Below are 20,947 nucleotides of genomic sequence, written 5' to 3' on the forward strand. Positions count from 1 at the left end.
TACATATTAGCTTCAAGCAGCTCATTACGAAGCTCAAGAAAAAAAACAGGAAACCCATGGAAGATTTCAGCAACCTCATGTCACCCTTCTCGCACGAGGGGCAGTCAATTTCCTGTTAGCTGAAAATAAAATACTCCGTTTTCCTCGAGCGAAACCGCGGTATAAATGACACATACATACTATTACCGGCTCCTTCGACTTGGAGAGTTATCTAGATCAGAAAAACTGTAGACATATTTACATCTTCCAGATTCAGTTACGCCGCACAACCATTGAGCTACTGTAAGAGTAATGCAGCTGTGAAGTCAATTATGCCCTTCTCGAACGTGAATTGCTAAAAGTGGTTATGTAGCGTTTGATATATCACGGGGTGTAACCAAGTAGCGTTAGCTTTACTCTACAGATGGATTGAAGCTAACAGGTAGCATCAAAACACTTGTAAGTAGCAAGGAATAAGGTCTCATCCTTTGAGAATATGTAGCTTTCCTGAAGCACAAACATTAGAGCAACGCTAGCAATGTTAAGGTCTTGGTTTGATTCTTGAGAAAAAACACTGATAAGCTGTGTACATTTATCCAGTAAACACTCTACAATGCGAGTAAATCACTGGCATATGCGACTAAATCTTCACTCTGGGTAACTTAATGATGTCTAACATTTAAGCTTTAATTACATTAAAGGTAAATGTTGAGCACAATTAAACTTTGTGTGTGGACCTGTTACCATAAGCATCCCCTCAGCTTCGACTGTGCTTTCTGCTGTTGTTGCATTAGCGCTGTCGCACTTAGCCAAGCCGGACTTAGCACACCACAACCATTTATTCTTCTCCAAACCCAACGAACTTTACTTCATGTCCCATCACGGTTCGGGCTGAATTTACCATTGCCCCCCCCCCCCCCCCCATTCAAAACATTCTGCTCGCAGAGGAACTCAAATCTCGGGCGAAATGAAAACAGGCCGTAAAAACATAGCCTGACCCCTCCTTGTTCCCCTAGCGCTGCTCAGTGTTAAACCCGGTTGACATGCCAAAACATTAGCTGCATTTGGAGAGCTGTGGTTAGGCGTGGCGCAGGATGGCAAGCACACGCTGAGAAGCTGGGGGCAGGGAATGCTAACATTCTCATTCAATTTCCTGCAATGTTTCCACAAACCGCCGCTTCTGCTGAGGAACTGCCCATGCCGCTGCCTAAACTAATACTCAGATTAGCATGACATTTAGTAAAGGGCAGCGCATTAACACGCTGCATGGGCCCGAGCATTCATCTCATGCTAATGAGGCATTACTGCTAGTTAACAGCCTCCGTTGCTCTCCTCCCCAGTGCATTTATCAGTCTCTCCATCCCTCCCCTCACCCACACCTTCCATCAAGGCAGGATCACATTGCAGAGATAAGTATCCTTCACTCTTCGTCGGCTCTCAGTCGTTCTTCATCTCTCTGGAGTCCGAGCTGTCTTCTTTCCCACCGCCCTTTCCCTCAAACCCAACTCTTGTTTTTTTCTGCTGGGGATCTCTTGCTGAAGTTCAGCAGGGATGAGGTGTAAGAAAAGCTGAGCAAGACCTGTAGATGGTGTGGGAATCTTGCTCTGATCTTCGCCCCACAGAGTCTTTATGACCCAATTCCACATTTGAAGTCAAGCACCCGCAGAGAGCCACTGAACCAGACTCGGCTCAGGAATGCTCCAACCACAGCCTCAAAAACTCTAGGTTCCATGGTGGGGAAAACCAAAGCAAGGGAGCTGCCCAAACGCTGCACCCACGTCCAAGTGTTGCGGCGTAGGACGGGTTACAAACTGAGCAGCTGGCTCTGTTAGGTCTGGTTACACATTGTTAACGCTAACTATGACATGGAGAACTCCGGAGCACGTTTCGCCAGACCCGGGTGTGCCAATGCCAAATATTATAAATTGAAATGGAAGAACGTGTTCTCTCCTTGCACTTCCTCTCCTCACACGTGAACAACACAATAGGGTGAAGATATGCCAAAGCCACACAGCACAACGTCGCTTGGGGAAAACAAGATAATTAGAGGGTGAGCATGGATCTGTGATTAACTGTGAGGGCCATGATACATCTTGGACTTAGCAGGGACCTGGCAACAAAACTTCCCTTCATTTAGTCACACCACTGCATATTAATTTAAACAGGATGTTGAATGCTATTTCATGCATTCTGACTTATTTACACTGTTCAAGTGTTGGATTCTCACGCTAAACATGACTCAAAAATTTATGACTTGTGCCAAAAGACACTCCTTCAGGGTTTGTAAAAAGTTTGTAAAGTATGACCCTGTATGACATCATAAAAGGTGTAATTCCTTATATGGGCACTTCTCCTGGAAAAGCGTGCAAACAGCAATCAGAGGTGTGAAGAGCACACCCATCAACGTGCTTCATATGTTAATTCATTAGCCGTTGTTTAATTCAATAAATGTTTTGTCTTCGTTTTATTTGTGTCGATTTCAAAGCTTGCAGGCGATTGCTACTCAAAAGCTTTGCATGCTCATGACTCTATAGCTCCGCCCACAGCACACCCTCGGTAGCCCGACAACTGTACAGCTGTATCCGTCTTTTATTCAGCCCTGAAAACACAACTCTTAAGCAGGGTTTAGCTAAATTAAGGATGCCATTGGAGATTTTGTTCATTCTCCTTTCAAGGAGAAGCTGTTCTTGTATCTCTGTTAACTACATAGAATGTAGCTGCCTGGTGTATTCCATGAAGGCTGCAACTTGAAACAATAGTCTGTTCCTTTTATCTCTTTCCAAAAAAAAAAATGCTCTAAATGCATGCTTGCATTTACTACTAGAGACACTGGAATTAAGTGCATGTATTCTCAGTTCACAAAGTCAAGGAATCTGATTGAAACGTTATTTTTCATGCTGTGTCTCCCTCATAGAGCAATCGATTCAGCCCTTGCTGCAGGCAGAAGTGAAGAGTGGCCCTCTGCAGCAGCAACAGAAGGCACTGGATCAATACAAAGTCATCAAGAAGGCAGACACGGCCTGAGCACCCAGCTCACCGCTGTTCACATCTACTGCCTGCTAAAACAGCTGCCAGTCACAAATGTTCACGCTCTACTTCTACAGACGCAGATGAAAAAGATGCCAGAGACTCTGAGAGATGGCACATACCCATTCTTTATAGACAAAGACACCGATTTCTATCTCGAAATGCTTTGAAACTGTGCGGTGTCATTGGGTTTGTGTGCAGACTGGATTTGAAAGCTTGAATCTGGGCTCTTGAAACCCATTACACAGCCTTGCTCGCTTAATGACATCCGCAGTGACACACCAGGCCCGGAGTCAGGCACAATCTACGCCAGACTCAACAAGTCTGTTGTCTGCTGAAAGGGCAGGAGGTGAGGGCTAAGAGCTCTGTGTTTATGAGGGCTCCAGTGAGCATAGAAACCATGCGCTGCAGCACAGAAGCGTTCACATGGGAACCCGGTGAGAGCTTGCTTCAAGCATGTCGTGTAAACCCAGGCCTCCTGTATGGTTTTATGATGTGCCACAAGCTTACAGGGATTCAAACTCCCTGAGAACGGTGAGCAAACTTACCCGCAAATGCAGCTTTTTCACCCTGAACTGTTCTGGATGTGAGCAGGGGGCCGTCATTTTTATGGAAGATGAATGACTGTGTATGTTTGATGTTTTGAAATAATTTAGAGTGGTATATGTCTATTTAGATTATGGTGCTGCAAAAACAGCTAGCTGTATGAGTTTATTGACTGTGTAGAACAGAAGTGTGATTGTGTTTGTGGGTCTGTTACAAAACCTGGTGAGCTACAGAGGCAGCTGATTTCTTAGAGAGCTTCGTAACTAAAATGGAACTTCTTAAGTGACTAATTTGGAATGTTCTACATAGGAAGCCACAAATAACATTCCTCATGTGAGGCACACTGCAACTGGTTCTGCTGTTAGCATGTTGTAGTTCACAATGCAATGCTCTAATTAACACAAATATACATAGTATACACAAATATGGGGTAAAACCATTTTCAATTATATTATATATAACAGCAGGTCTATAATATGTATTATATTATAACTATTTATGAATTAGATTTAAGTCCATTTTAATGAACTTTCACCTCAAGGCATTTTGTATTCCCACTAATGGACAGTCGGTTTGAGCCCAGTGCATTATGGGTGTTTTTGGCAAGAGCGCTTTTTCTCTGTTTCTCATGTAGCACCTATTAAAAAATGGCCTTTTTACTGATACACAGCCAAGTTTTATTGAAAGCCAATCTTGTCAGTGGTGAATTACCTTTAAAAGACAACTCTGTAGTTTACCTACACTTAAAAGGTTCATAGCAGTACCTTAGAGTGACCGCTTTTTTTAGAGGTAAATAAGGTACAAAGGTTAGGATGTGGGAAATTTATCATCTGTGATAATATTATAACTGTTGTTTAAACAATACATGCAAAAAAAAAAAAAACAACAAAAAAAAAAAACATGATGATGCCAACTAGAACGCAGTTAAAATGCCCTGCAATAATCTCAGTATCCATAACCCCATTTTTATATTCATAAGATATTACTCACCTTTTGAGTCAATGATTCAATGATCCATTCATAAAGACAGTAGCTTGAATCAACTGCTTTCAAATAATCCTCTGTTTGGAATGAATCGTTTGAATGATTCAATCATTCAGTCATTTAGACAGCCAACTGTTTAATTTCTAAATGAATCAGTTGTTTTGAATGAATCGTTTGAATGAATGATTCAATGAGTCAATCATACAAACAGGGAATTGTTGCCACCTACTGGTGGTTTTAGTGTCATATTTATTTATCCATGACAGGCCTAAACCAGCCAAGGTTTCAACATAAAAATTATCATGATTGAAAAAAAAAAATCCCCACAATTTAGAGATATGATTTTTTTGTCTATATTGCACATCCCTAGTACAAAGATGTCTCTTTCTACTGTCCCTACAGGGTTTTTTTTAAATTATAGTGTCTCTTTCTTTAAAATATTTCATACAAAGTGTGTGTATGTGCCGTAACCTCACCTGTAGACTGTGGTTGGGGGGTACTTGGCAACATCATAGATCAAACGTATGTGTCCCTGGTACAGCTCTAGGGCGAGTGGGTCTTCGTCCACTTTATACAACAGAATGCCATTGTCCTTATCTGTGGCTACCTACAAAGAAAGAGAGGGGTAATGGGAAAGAGACAGCAAAAGATCAGTAAAGGAAAACAGCAGGAAGGCTTCTGAAGATTGAGGTGGAAGGGTAAAAGAAGGATGTACAAAACAATCAAGAGTGCGTGATAAGCACACTATTTCAATACGACATGCACACCGAGAGAGATCCGCTGCAGGCCTGACACTTAACTCCCTGTTTAGTCGAGGGCAGCAAATGGAACGCCTGCGAGCAAGCTGTGATGGAAAACAGCTCACGTTTATATATAAGCACTAGGACGAGAGGAAAGAAAAGAGCAGTTGATGGCTTATGGAGTGTGGAAGCCCATCTACACATCAGTTGACACCAAGTGGACTGCTCACATTCACACCCTGGAGGCATATGAGCCGTTAATGTGTCCCTGTATTCGGTTTCTGTCAGTGGATATGTCACAGGAGGACCAAGTCATTAACGCTGTTTAGCACAGTTTTACTAAGAGTGCTAGAAATAAAAAAAGCAACCTAATTTGATTGCTTTTCTATATTTGCAGTTCCCGAGAGCGTTGCCTTCTAGGGCCTGTTAACACCAACAGAGCGAAAGCTGTAAAATATTCAGAAAGTGCAATGATGGAATGTCATTCTCTTTAATTTGACTTAAAATATTTATCAGTTCCTATGATAATGGACAACAACTGGACCAAAAACCGATATTCATTTTAAAAATAAATGATTGTGCTAAAGTGGAACTACTGCAAGTATGCTTCAGGCACACATTAAATATCTTGCATTTAAAGACTTTTATTACACAAAGATCAAATATCCATCAATAAATAGTGACATTATGACACATTTTAGGCTTATTATTAAGAAATGTGGATTGGGCACAAGTAGTACTCCAAATAAAGTTTAATTATAATTTTTATATCAGTAAGTCTCAAACGATATATCAGTAATTATGTTAATAGATTTGAACTATACTGTGTGAAATACATTTATTTTGAATATATTACTTGTTTCTTTACTCTTGTTTTAATGCTAAATTTAGCTACATGCTAAATGTAAATTTAATGAATAGTAAACATACATGCAATGAAATACAGAGGAAATATTTAGAGGAAAATAACAATGTTTTTTTTTTGTTGTAATACTCTATGAATATGGTATTTGGATTCCTTCACAAATTTTTGCAGTATTTTAAAATAACTGGTTCATTTTAAAACAAAAAAATCAGGCATGAATTTTAGACTTGTGATTAAAGAAAAAATAAACAAACATTCATGAATCATAGATACTGTATGCACATTTTCTTTTTAAAACCTCATTGTCTATGTTATCTTCTTGCCAAAAAGTCAGACTTGTTTTCGAAAGCACCATTACTTAACTCACAAAGCCTCTCGGAGAAACCCGAAAAGTAGAGATGCTGACGTCCACAAGGAGATAAACAGCCACTGAGCTCTTTTTCATTTCTCCTACTTTAATTAACATTAGTGTGCCCTCTCAACGGTGTGAAGATGGGATCATTTGTAGGAGATCTAGCGGTTACGCAGGGCCCCTGATTGCAACGGATAACAGCCGGCTCAACCTCTATTACCATAATATATGTCCTCAGGAGAAGAATTATTCACGCAGGTGGACAAGAGGTGACTTTCTCATAATGTCAGAGAGGCCAAAGCTGGCTTAGACCAGCCACCGTAGATGAAAACAGACCTCGACAGAGAGACAGATCGCTTCTCGTGGCAGCAGATGTGAGTTCGGGAGATATGTGGGGTCTGTATTACAGAAACTGATCTGGGACTCTTTGTTAAGCATTACACGAAGTGGTTACAGGCATACCTGGAGGGATATGTGCATGGGTGGTCGGATCTTGGCGCCTGAGAGCTCCAGATAGGTATCTTTGCCGAGGAAGTGCACTGTGACCATCTTATGACACTTGGAGCCAAGTGGACACCGGCACACAGGCTCTCCCTCCACGACCAGACACTGCGCTCCATTCTGACAGTAAGATTGATCACATGGACTCGTCTTCTGGAGTATTATCATTGGTGGAGGAGTCTCACAGAACAGCCCACTAAGGAAAGAGAGAGCGTGAGGGTCAAAAGTTTGGAATTATTAGGATTCTTTTTTACTGTTTTTAAAATACATTTTTTATGCTCACTAGGGCTGCATTCATTTGATGAACAATACAGTAAAGTAATAATAATGTGGAATATTTTTAGTTTAAAGTGATTTTCTATTTGAATATATGTTAAAATGTCATTTATTCCTGTGATGTAAAGCTGAATTTTCAGCATCATTACTCCAGTCTTCAGAGCCACACAATCCTTCAGAAAACCTTCTTGAATATTAAGTATTTTATAGACATGTGCCGATACAAAATAATAATAATACCGTAATAATAAACATGCATGATATCGTAATCGTGGACACTTCAAATACTGTAAATGATTATACATCACTCTGATTTTTCAAACGCATTTTAAGAACACTAAGAAAATTCAGTTGTATTTTTTTAACTAATAGTAACATTCTTCTGTAACATTAACAGATACCTTGTGTAACAAATGTAGCAATTTCACATAATGTTAATGAATGCATCAACTAACATTTACTAATGAGACCTTGTTGTAAATGATTACCTATTGCATATAAACTATAATTCTTTTTCACTTTAAGCAATAAAGCAACACACAAAAATGTATAGTTTTGCTTTTTATACCTGTTATAATATAACAATTGCAACTCATTTCTATTCTGTGATTATATACAATGATAAAAGCTTTTATACCATCAAATGCCTATATTATTGCCAAATATTATATTAGTATAGTATATTACTGGAAACAATTTAAGCAATTTTTAAGCACTTCTTTCTTTCTTTCTTTCTTACATCTAATTCACACAAGAGATGGAGACAGTGTTAGAATATTGATAGAGTGTCAGGACGGGTGGTAAGGCAGATTAATGCGGGGCTCAAGACACCATCAGGCCCTTAATTAGTAGCTGTAGTGGAGTGAGGGATGCTGAGGAGAGAGCTATTGTTCTTCTGTACAATGCCACACACACACACACACACACACCCTAATGTTATAATTAGCCATATGGCTATTCATCGTCTGTGCGTGTCAGATTTAACTACACACTATCATATAACAAAGGACCAACAGAAGCCTGCTGTGTATGTGTGTAAGTGTGTATATGTTTGCATCATCTATCAAGCCTTTCATAATCATAATGAACACAGGTGTGCAAGTATCCTAGCTATCAGAAATGTATGTGCATGCTTTTTGATTGATTTCTAACCTACTTTCACTTTTGCAGACGCAATTGTGAAGAGGGAAAAAGGGGAAATTATGAATAAAAGGAATAAGTAGATTATTGATTGATTTATAAAAAAATAAATAAAAAAATTTCATGGTCAATATTCGTCAACAGTTTTCATATTTAAGTATTATTACTATTTAAAATATAATAAAACTTAAATATTAACATTCAAATGGATTTTATATTAATATACTATATAATATTACTATTAAAATATTATGATGGTATTGATTAGTTCGGATTAGTCTTTAGCAGTTTAACTGAATTCTATACTGCGTGCAAGGAAATGCAAGCGTGTGAGTGTGAACACTGAGTCTCACCTGAACCCCTCCTTGCACACACATGTGTATCCGTTGATGGCGTCATTACACTCTGCTCCGTGCTGGCATTTGTTCTCCAGACAGTCGTTGTAATCCTGCTCACAGTGCTGGCCAACATAACCCGGCAAACATTCACACCTGAAGGAAAAACAACACCAACAACAGTTTAGATGTTAAAAAAAATTACTAGCAAAAGGGGGTGTCCTAACAAAAAACACTGTTAACTACTTGGCAGTGATAATGAGATCAACTATAGAGTGCATCAGTGCCCACCCACTTTTTCAGCAACATTGCTTGCAAAATACTTTTTGCTTTTTTAAGCATTTGGAAAAAGTTATTTGTTGAAGACATAAACCAAGCCAATCAAAGAAGTATATGAAAAGTAGACAAAGACAAAGTATGTTCTGTCCAGTTTTAGTGACTGAAAGAACTACAATCCCATAAAGCATTGCTAATTGAAATTAAAATCTATTAATTTATAATTGTTGTTTGTTAACATTTTTTTCAGCAAAGAACAAAAACTAATTTCAAATGTATATATATATATATATATATATATATATATATATATATATATATATATATATATATACATACACACATCCCATAGGTGTAATGGCTATTATACTGTACAAACTGTGTATTCTATGGTCCTACACCAACCCTACACCTAACCCTAACCCTCACAGGAAATATGTGCATTTTTACTTTCTCAAAAAAACTCATTCTGTATGATTTATAAGCGTTTTGAAAAATGGGGACATGGGTTATGTCCTCCCTCTCCTTGTTAAGTCACCCTCTCCTTGTAATACCTGTGTCATACCCATGACATTATACAGAGTTGTGTCCTGATATGACACAAAAACATGCCCACAGACACAGACACACACACACACACACACTTATATATATGTGTGTGTGTGTGTGTACACATGAATTTCATCAGCATCGTGGTAAGTTTTTCCATCACAAATTCTGCTATTAAGCATTATTATTTTTAAAATAAGTTATTAATGTAAGCAGTTGGTTTGAAGAAAAGCATATATCCTCAGAGCTCACAACAGGTCTGTCTTGAATTATTAAACTCACTTTCCTAACGGAGAGAAAATGCTACTTCCCAGAACCCGACAGTTGCTCTATTACAGGCAGCTCATGTTGTCTTCTGTGTGAAGTCTTGACCAGAGGAGCTCACACACTCACCTGTAGCCCTTACTGAGGGGAACACACTTGGAGTCGTGTTGGCAGAGGTCAAACCCGGGCAGACAGGGGTCAATCACCTCCTCACACAGATCACCTTAGAGACACACAAAGAGAAGGAACAGATGACTCTAACAGTTGCATTCGGAGTTTTATCACATGCTGAAACACTCAGGGCCTCTGATGTCTACGGGTGAAGCAACTCTTTGACTGAATATACAACATGTGTGTCACGACCCTCCTCGAGGTGTTTTCGCCCCTCACACCATCTGCCAGCATTTAGACTGTGTGAGGCTTTTTCTCCTCTAGGCTCAACTCAAAACATCTTTGTGTGATGGCAAAGTCTTTCTAGAGCACACAGCTCAGCAGGATCTACTCTAAGGCACTAAATCACTGCCAACCAGAAACTTCAATACATTCCCTGTTCCCGTCCACCTGCTGTAGGATGTCTGGCTCTGCAACAGGCCATACTGGGTCTAATCCAACCTCCACATCCCTGCACTCATTCAACCAGATTCCCAGCACTTCCTGTCTAGCACACTTGCACTGGTGTTGTTAGTTGCATGGCACAGCAGCAGCTCAGAAAGAGATGTACCCTCTCCGTGCTCAGACCCTTGAGACAGGTTTAGGTGGTCTGCTGCCAGGCCAATTTCCTCTAGACCCTTTCTACAGCAACTGTGAGTGTTCTTCAGGGAATCAGTGCAGTCTGTGTCTACAGCTGATGTTTCCTCCATCCACCTCACAAGCTCAAGCTGTGGCTTCTTAAAATAATTCTGGATGTTGGTGGGAAGATTTGTGCTGATTGACCTTAATACAGAACAATCCTCAAATGTTAAAATACAAAACTGAGATGCAGAAATACAAAGAAAATTGAGAAGGAAGACTTCACCTTTGGCAAAGTGTGGAGATTCAACATTAAACAGGGAATGAAGCACCAAATTGCCTTGCTTTGTTTGGGGTATAATGACATTTTGGAACATTTCATTTGTTGGTATATGCTTACTTTACATTTCAAGTTTGGGGTTGATTTTTTTTAATGCTCTAAAAAGAAGACTGCATGTATTTGGTCAAAAAGACTGTGTTGTGAAATGCAATGTTATGAAATATTATCACAAATAATTACAATTTAAATATATATTTAACAGACATTTCTTCAATTTGAAGTGTCACATCCTTAAGAAAGCATTCTAATATTCTGAAAAAGAACAGAATTTTTTTAAATAGAAATCGTTTCAAACATTATAAATGTCTTCACTGTCACTTTTTATCAATTTAATGCATCCTTGCTGAATAAAAGTGTTAATTTGTATCAAAATTAAAAATCCTCAAACATTTAGCAATAATGTATGATTTTTTTTAATAATATATAAGCCCCAATACAAATGTAAAATATAACAATACAAGCCCACAATGTCTATGGGCAAAAAGTTAAAACAATAGAAAACATCATCTGTATATTAAATCTTCAACCTTCCTTCTCCCCTTTCATTTCACCCACATAAATACAGTACATACTTTTTATATGAAACTAATGAAAAAATATATTCTATGTTGAGAGTCTGATCCATAGCCATTCTGGTACAAATGAAGAGCACTGCATACTTCCTGTATGCAGGAAAAATCACGAATTAGATTTTTGTGAAATATGACAGCAAATGGAGACTAGTAAAAAAGCACCTCCTCTTTTAGGGGAAAGCTCTGAGCCAAAGATGATACTTTCATGAAACGTAACTGAGAACTCCATTAAGATCAACCTCTGAGCAATAACTTTTTTCTCTTGCTTGGTTTAAAACTCAGTTTTTAAGACTGTGCTCTTTAAGCGGGCAGCTGTGTGTGCCCTAAAAGCTTAAGGATGTGGCCAGGCTTATACCGCAGCAAGTACACACTCTCTACACCAACTGCACCCGCTCCAAGGGAGGTGGGCAAAGAGGAATGCCGTTATAATGACAGGGCCCGCTAGGAGCAGTTGCACTTCCTATTTTGAGGAAAAGAAGAGAGAACAAGAGCAGTGGTGCCACTGGACAGCACTTGGCAGATCTGAAGTGGAAATAAACAGACAGTTTTAACAACAGCTGAACTTTAAATCTGCCTGGTCAGGACTTCTGTCAAAAACGGGTTTGTTTAGTAAAACTGCCCACTACCAGTCTTAACATGTATATTATTTTGGTTTCTTAATGTTTTCTTAGCCACCTCAGTTGTGGCTGGAGGATATAAATGAAATTGGCGCAGTCTTGCCAGAGAAATGGCCTCATTGTGGTAAGACTAAGATGGACAAGTAGGGCAATATGACTAAGAAAATGGTAACAAAGAGTCTGAATGCATTCTGAATGCATTTATTGTCTGGCTTAATGAGCTTTAACTGGTACCTCTGTAGTTCGGAGGGCAGACGCAGGTGTAGTTGTTGATGCCGTCCACACAGGTGGAGTTATTCTCACAGTCGTTGTCTTCACAGTCATCAGGATTCAGCTCACACTGCTGGCCCTCGTACCCAGGCGGACACACACAGCTAGAGGAATGGGAAGGCACAGGACAAGGATCAATACTTCAAATGTTAGAACAAATGGAAACTTGTGGGTTTCAGTGATTTAGCTCTGTTGGGTAACACCCTGATACTGCCAGACGGAGCCAGAACAGTGTCATTTGTTGCCATTCATGTCTCATTGTTTGGTCTTTAAATGTCAATCCAACATCCTTCATTAGTGCACTGCTCACAGCCAACAGGAGCACTTTGAGTTTTGGTTTTAACATGCAGTAACAATAGTTCAGCCACTAACGATGGTGCTGGTAAATTTATAACACTCTATATGTTCTTGTTTATTGAGAATATTGGGTTTTTGGAAGAAGATCTTGAGACACCGAATAAACCTGGACTCACTTTTATAGCACAGACTGTCCTTTTCTAAGCTATTAAGCATGACAGCTACTGGTCACCATCCACTTTCTTGAAGGAAAAGAGCAGCCTAAACATTTTGGTAAACATCTCATTTTGTTCTGTCAAAAACAAGCAATATAATGGTGACTGGATGATGGAAGAACCAGCTCATTTGAGTCTGAGTCAAAATGCTCCTGGAGTCCATGACTGTTTTGGTCCTTGAGTCTGAGCCATATTTTCTTGGTCATTGAATATGAGTCCAAGACTATATTTTGATGGTCTTGGTCCTCGAGTCAGGGTTCAAAATCATATTTTAATTTTATTGGTCTTGTCCTGCTGGGAGCATGAGGACTCAGACTCAACCCTTTTCTGGTCTTAGTCTTTAACCAAAATCAGCCCACTTCTGGTCTCGGTCTAGACTCAGACATGACTCTCTTATAATCTTAGTCTTAACTCAAATTTGATAATTTTTTGGTCTCAATCTTGATTCAAACTCAATCTCTCTTCTGTTTTCACTTGTGACTCAGACTCAACCCTCTTTTGATCTCGATTTTGATTCAGACTCAATCTCACTTCTGTTTTCACTCAGACTCAACCCTAAAATCAGACTCAACCCTCTTTTGATCTCGATTTTGATTCAGACTCAATGGATTCTGGTCTTGGCCCTGACTCACACTTGACCTTCTTCTGGTCTTTGTCTCGATTCAGACTCAATCTTTTCTGTTTTCACTTGTGACTCAGACTCAACCCTCTTTTGATCTCGATCTTGATTCAGACTCAATCTCTCTTCTGTTTTCACTTGTGACTAAGACTCAACCCTCTTTTGATCTTGATCTTGATTCAGACTCAGCCTCTCTTCTGTTTTCACTTGTGACTCAGACTCAATCCTCTTTCGGGTCTTGAATCAGACTCAACCCTCTTTTGATCTCGATCTTGATTCAGACTCAATCTCTCTTCTGTTTTCACTTGTGACTCAGACTCAACCCTCTTTTGATCTCGATCTTGATTCAGACTCAGCCTCTCTTCTGTTTTCACTTGTGACTCAGACTCAATCCTCTTTCGGGTCTTGAATCAGACTCAACCCTCTTTTGATCTCGATCTTGATTCAGACTCAATCTCTCTTCTGTTTTCACTTGTGACTCAGACTCAACCCTCTTTTGATCTCGATCTTGATTCAGACTCAGCCTCTCTTCTGTTTTCACTTGTGACTCAGACTCAATCCTCTTTCGGGTCTTGAATCAGACTCAAACCTCTTTTGATCTCGATCTTGATTCAGACTCAATCTCTCTTCTGTTTTCACTTGTGACTCAGACTCAACCCTCTTTTGATCTCGATCTTGATTCAGACTCAATCTCTCTTCTGTTTTCACTTGTGACTCAGACTCAATCGTCTTTCGGGTCTTGAATCAGACTCAAACCTCTTTTGATCTCGATCTTGATTCAGACTCAATCTCTCTTCTGTTTTCACTTGTGACTCAGACTCAATCCTCTTTCGGGTCTTGAATCAGACTCAACCCTCTTTTGATCTCAATTTTGATTCAGACTCAGCCTCTCTTCTGTTTTCACTTGTGACTCAGACTCAATCCTCTTTCGGGTCTTGAATCAGACTCAAACCTCTTTTGATCTCGATCTTGATTCAGACTCAGTCTCTCTTCTGTTTTCACTTGTGACTCAGACTCAATCCTCTTTCGGGTCTTGAATCAGACTCAAACCTCTTTTGATCTCGATCTTGATTCAGACTCAATCTCTCTTCTGTTTTCACTTGTGACTCAGACTCAATCGTCTTTCGGGTCTTGAATCAGACTCAACCCTCTTTTGATCTCAATTTTTATTCAGACTCAGTGTTTTCTGGTCTTGGCCCTGACACATACTTGACCTTCTTCCGTTCTTTGTCTTGATTCAGACTCAATCTCTCCTGTTTTCACTTGTGACTCAGACTCAACCCTCTTTTGATCTCAATCATTATTCAGACTTAATTTTTTTCTGGTCTCAGTCCTGAATCAGGCTCGACCCTCTTCTGATCTCACTCTTGACTCAAACTCGACTCTGTTCTGGTTCGGTCTTCACTGGGACTCAGATGAGCTGGTTTCAATTACACCACCGCAAATTACCTGCTGAAATTCCATTTTTCTCTGTTGTTTTGGCTTCCTGTTGCTATCCGTAAGACTTATAGGTCAGATCCATCAGTGACTGAGTCTCAGTGTTTGATAAACCTCCATCTCCATGGTGACTTGTTGAGCAACAGCAGTAAAACTTATCTCACTGTTTAGCAGAGCCCACACCCATCTGTACCATTCCACCCAGTCCCTGCCCTCTGGCTGCCAACTCTCAGAAACTATGCCAGCAACCGATATATTCCATCCCCAGACACATAAAAACACACAAATCTCTGGGCTCATTTGCTGTTTTTTTGTTAAGTCATTGTGCAACTCTGCTCCTGCTGTATGTGAAGCGGCTGCCCTACAAAAATTGAACAGAGGCCTAACGTGACATTACCAAAGTTGCTGGGTGATTTATAGGACACGGGGGACATTTATTGTGCCATTACAACAATCTGCCTGTCTCTTGCTTCTTTGAAATGTCCAGGGGTGTTACAAGCTTTACATTTTTAATACACAGATTTTCCCCAGACGTGCATTTTAACAAATCATTTCAGTTTTTAAATCTTATTTATATCCTTTTTGAAACTTGTATTCATAGCGATAGTGTAAACACTGTGCAGACTACATTCAGACCAAAACTCAACATTTCAGGCCACAGGTCCAACAACTTCCAAGCTATTCGATGGCTGACAGAATATCATTTCTACAGTTCTGAATGTACCTGTAGTGTCCGTCCAGTCCAGGTGTGAGGTGGCATGTGCCTCCATTAACACACGGCAGGCTGATGCAGGCGTTAATGGGGATCTCACAGTTACGACCCTAAGGAAAGAGAAAGCCTATGAGCATGGATGAAGAAACAAAGAGCTTAGGTTTTAACATGTCTGACCCTACATACTGAGACAAAGGTCACAATCAGATGGATACTTTCAAAGGTGAAGCGGTTAAAGGAATAAAAAGCCATCATCTACAGTATTACGTAATGAGTTCTGTGTAAAATGTCAACTTAAATGTTAACCGCAATTTACCTTTCAAACAGGGTTAAGGAGTGGACATTAAAGCCAATGATTAGTGGTGCTTTCTATGGTCATTGTTGCTCATACTTATAATTAGGAAATCTGTTTTAATCCCTTAACCTTTAACTACCATCCAGAACACCCTAGCAACCACATAGCAACATAATAAAAACACTCAGAACATATTAACTCGTTTTGCACCACTCAGATTTTCCTCAGCTAATGTAAAAGTCTTGTTTGTTTACTATTTCTATATCCAGGCCCAGAGCCGAGTTTAGTTTAATATCATGGTTTATGGATGATGTATGTCTTGTCCTGATCCTTTTACACTCCGGGGCTGTAACTCCGTGACTAACACTGTCTATTTCAATTTCAGACAAAGGCTTTTGCCACAGATATGCCTGTTTCCTCTGCTCTCCTCAAAGGGCCCATATGTCTGTTTTCTTTCTCTCTGAGTATCTGTTTTTCTTCTTCTTTTTTTGGTCTCATGTTTGACTTAATTCAGTACTCTTGAACATTCGAATCAATCTTCACTTACTTCGAGGACGGATGAACACCTGCAAATGACCTTGAGAGCTGCGGTTTTAATTAAAAGAGCTCATTGGTTCGGTCTTGTAAGGGGTGCAAAGGGTTAAGCTCTTATCTGTTCTTCAACAGAACAACACTGACAGGAATCCCATAACCAAACAAAAGGGTAATGATTGCGCGCTGCATCCCGGACACACACACACACACATTCGCCATGCAACCGAGTCTGTTTTATGTAAAACTTTGGTTCGCTTGGGTTTTCAATTGGTTTTCGTATATGCATCCGCAATCTGATCATTTAATAATTCATAAATAATTATAATTTTCCCATCCGGTCACACTTATCATTGCACACAGCAGCTTGTCTTTGTATAAACTGCCTATGAAGAGCAGCTCATATTCTTCAAATCTCGTGCAATGCATTTGGCCACAGCCCAAAACCCCACCGCCAAGGTCGCACCACCGAGTATCCCCTACACAAACAACTGCAGCCTGAGTACAATAGGAACTAATCAAGAAACATCAGAGACAGTGAGTTCAGCGTCGGGAAGATGGATGATGAGGCTCTCTTGCATGTAATGAAGAACATAACTCATAGGAATATTCTATACACACGTGCATGAGGATGTGCTGTATTTGGGGTGGTGGATGTTCACTCACCTTGTAGCCAAAAGGGCAGGTGCAGCGGTAGGAGCCTGTGACATCACTCACACATGTGCCGTTGTTCTGACAGGGAGTCGCCAGACAGGGGGCGCACTTGGACATCAGATTCAAATCTGCTGGCCCTGAAACACACAACACAAAATGTGAAGTATAAATGAGAAAGGGAAGAAGAAATAAAAGTGAATGGAGGTGACATTAAGGTCAACATGAAACAAACCTGATCACATTTTCTGTGCATGTTATTACTATAAAAAAAAATATATATATATTTATGTACTGTTATAGCATGCATTTATTATTTTGAATTCACTTTTGTTTTTCCAGGTTTGAGTTTAAGTTTTAATTATTTCTTGATTAATTAAGATTTTCGTAAATATTTCTATTTAGCTTGATTTTATATCAATTTTAGGTTTTTAGTTTAGTGCAGTTTTCACTTGAACTTTTCAGTTCAAGGCAACATTTCTAATTCTTGTTCTTAAAGTTTTTTTTTTAAATCTAATTTTATCTATTTTAGTTAATGAAAAGAACTGAAAACGTATAACTCAACTCATAACTTAAAGTTTTAAGATGTAGTTATTGATAACAAGACTGCTCTTTTTGGATAACCACAAACCGTTGACTCCATTCTGGTACGTAATGTACACTTTTCATGATCCAATCTGTTCTTAACTTAATAAAATCAAGTCATGCCCTACAGTATTTTTTTCCCTCAAATATCTTGTTTTGTTCTAAAAATGTAATTTATCAGGAAAACAATGACATTACAAATGCATAACTTGCACAATCAAAAAAAAAAAAAAAAAAAAAAAAAAAATTTGTACTAAACTGCGGTGGTACACTTGTACCAATATGTACCATTTTGTATTAAATAAGGTACAATTATGTACTTTTAGCTTTTGTAAATTAGGAAACTGCCCGAATTATAGATTTGGACCTTATTTTTCATGCTTACTTTTTTCATACTGATTATTTACTTAAAGAAACAACAGAAAAATGACAGCATATTATTTAGGGAGAGAAAGAGAGCAGAAACTGACCCAGTGCATGGCACAGATCACATTTAAACCTGTGTCTCCCACATGAGCACCATGGCTCAATGTGTCTGCAGCAGATGTGTTAATTATGAAGAGATAAGACAGAAAAGATCCTCACCCTTGCACTGGAATTGACTGAGAGGGGTGGTCAGCAGAAGACGGTCTGCCATGTCGGGTGGTCCAGTGCAGCGGGCGATGCCAGGCTCTTTAAACCCAGCCTTCACCCATTGAGACAACCAGCGCAGCTCGCAGTCACAGTACAGGGGGTTCGCACCCAGAGCCCTGGATCACAGGAACCAGAAATGCATTGAAAATTATCAGTATGATTCGTTAGACTAGTGTATTTTTCAACTCTTCATTACAAAGCCAACTTCTCCGGTTACTACACACTTCATTCAGTTCAACAGGCCCTTTATTCCTCAATGGGGATTTTTTTCTGACAGTTCTTTTCAATGAGGAAACAAGGAGCTACAGTAGCCCCGCTCCAAACCGGCATAGGAACTACAGCCAGAGAGGAAAAAAACAGCACCACCATAAGCCTCCATAATAGATGCTTTTAGCTGTAATAAAATTTACAAAGATTTCCTGTGGGGCTCGGTCTCCGAGCGCGGAGCACAAGGCTGCTCTCTCTCTCTCTAGGTTGCACCCGGTAATGAGGTAAAACTTACACTGAGTCTAAAGACCTGAGTTGGTCTCTAAGCTTTAGACCGGGAGTCCATCATTAATAGAGGCAGAGAGAGCATGCTTTTACACACACACACACACACACACACACTTACAGATGAGACAGAGATGTCAAGTGGCTGAAGGCTCCCTCCGGAATAGTTGAAAGGTCATTTCCGTGGAGGGTTCTGAAAGAGAAGAATAGAAAGGAAATGAAAAAGCGTGGAGCTCCGGGAGTTGGTTCCATTGTTTTCCACAATATAAACGGAGATAGAGAAAGAAAGGACTGGTCATTCACCGCACTCAGTGAAGATTACAGGACACCGGTGGGAACGGCAGATTTGCATTGAGATGTCAATGTATGCTGTGTCGGTTCTGTTTAATAATTTCTCCTGTTGTATCACGGGGCACTCTGCCCACACATACACACTCAGACTGCAACCTGAGAACATGATTGGACAGCTACGGGACCTTGAGGCCACGTCAGCACTGGCCCTGGGGCATTCTGGGAAATTAAAAAGTGACAATGATGACTGCCTGGCAGACTAATCTTAAAAGGGCCGGAATAAGGTGGGCGTCCTTTGGGCTGTTTAACATATCTGTGCACACAGGGTGTTGATAACCTATCCAGCCCAGGATGAATCTTAAACTATGAGCACATATTTCAAACTCACTCTTTGATTTGTCTCCTAATAACTTACAAGAGTGAATATACATGCATCTCAGAACTTTTTACGCATGGACAAATGTTTTATTTTTTTATTTTTTTTTCATCACATATCAAGATGCCAAATAAATATGTGATGGAAATTATATTTTCAATAGAAATGTTTCCCTTTTTCATATTCTAGTATCATAAACACATGTACAATATTTTATAAAAAATTTTTTTCATAAGATAAAAAATGCTAAAAAAATAAAATAATTAAAATTGGTTCATAAGTGGTATTTACCTAGATTTTTCTCACTACAATTCAAAGGTTTAGAATTAGAGATTTTGTTTAAAGAAATTAACTTTTTTATTAAATCAATCAAATCTGACAAAAGATTTCTATTTCAAATACATTTGAATAAATTCTGTGTTTTAAAAAACATCAAGGTTTCCACAAAAACTTCCCTATCTTTTGAACGGTATGGTAATTTTTGCACAATTAATATTTACATACTTCATGCTTATTTTACACTCTCCTTAGAATATTATAATTAAAAATTTCATACACTGAAAAAATAGATGTAGAAACATTTTTTTTTCTGAATTCCTATAATCTTTGATTTAATTTAAAACTTAAAAAAGACAGTGCATTTTTGAGTTTGAGTCTGTAAGTAGTCTGGTAAGTAACAAAAATAAACGAAGGCACCTTAAAAAGTTGCCAAGACCATTTTAATGTGACTTTCATACCAAAAAAAAAAAACCTTTTCCCTGTGGGACTTAAGTGCTCTTAAAATCTATTGCTTCATTCCTTCAGAACTAGCTTATGCTGTGAACATGTTGTTCTAAAGCAGCTTTGTTCAGGCAGTAATCTCCCGATGTTCATGAGGCAGGTTATTAGGATCTGACAGAGGTGTTGTGGTGCATGGGGACTGAGTGTGTGTGTGTGTGTGTGTGAGAGAGATTGATGTGACTGTGTGTGTGTGTGTGTGTGAGAGAGAGATTGATGTGACCGTGCAGCAGATCACTGGTTCATCAGGTGAAAAACAAAAGGGAGTCTTACAGCAGGCGGAGAGAACGCAAGCCATCAAATGCATGAACCGGGACACAGCGAATTTGATTATAGCTCAGGATACTGCAGAGAAAGAGAGAGCGAATATGAGTGAGACACAGACACAAACACACACTCATTTAATGTCAACATTTCTGTCAACAGTAGTAATCACATTCACATGACTGCACTGCCACACACATCTGTCGACACAGAAACTGTGTTTGATTGTTGGATCTCTGTGTTACTCACAGGGTGGCGAGCTGCGTCATATTGCTGAAGGTGAGAGGTGCAAGAAGACTGATGCTGTTATTACTGAGGTCTCTGCAGAGGAAACACACACAAACACACAGCAGATTCAATTACACACACCCTCAGAACAACGTCTACAACATGCCTTCACAATCCAAAGC

General features: G+C 39.4%; 1 protein-coding gene across 1 annotated transcript in view; it reads right to left on the bottom strand.

Moving 5' to 3' along the window:
- Positions 1 to 4,969: 4,969 nt before the first annotated feature.
- Positions 4,970 to 20,947, bottom strand: part of LOC113073146 (slit homolog 3 protein-like) — a gene marked incomplete at its 5' end in the record, with an annotated part of 28,341 nt that continues 12,363 nt past the window's right edge. Inside the window, 11 exons of the mRNA XM_026246017.1 lie at positions 4,970 to 5,143; positions 6,956 to 7,190; positions 8,764 to 8,901; positions 9,964 to 10,057; positions 12,327 to 12,466; positions 15,655 to 15,752; positions 17,135 to 17,259; positions 18,290 to 18,453; positions 18,951 to 19,022; positions 20,547 to 20,618; positions 20,787 to 20,858. Of these exons, the coding sequence (XP_026101802.1) occupies positions 5,009 to 5,143; positions 6,956 to 7,190; positions 8,764 to 8,901; positions 9,964 to 10,057; positions 12,327 to 12,466; positions 15,655 to 15,752; positions 17,135 to 17,259; positions 18,290 to 18,453; positions 18,951 to 19,022; positions 20,547 to 20,618; positions 20,787 to 20,858 (1,345 nt within the window). The remainder of the gene's footprint in view (positions 5,144 to 6,955; positions 7,191 to 8,763; positions 8,902 to 9,963; positions 10,058 to 12,326; positions 12,467 to 15,654; positions 15,753 to 17,134; positions 17,260 to 18,289; positions 18,454 to 18,950; positions 19,023 to 20,546; positions 20,619 to 20,786; positions 20,859 to 20,947) is intronic.

This window comes from Carassius auratus, unplaced genomic scaffold, assembly GCF_003368295.1.
Source record: "Carassius auratus strain Wakin unplaced genomic scaffold, ASM336829v1 scaf_tig00011459, whole genome shotgun sequence".
Classification (NCBI taxonomy): Eukaryota; Metazoa; Chordata; class Actinopteri; order Cypriniformes; family Cyprinidae; genus Carassius; species Carassius auratus.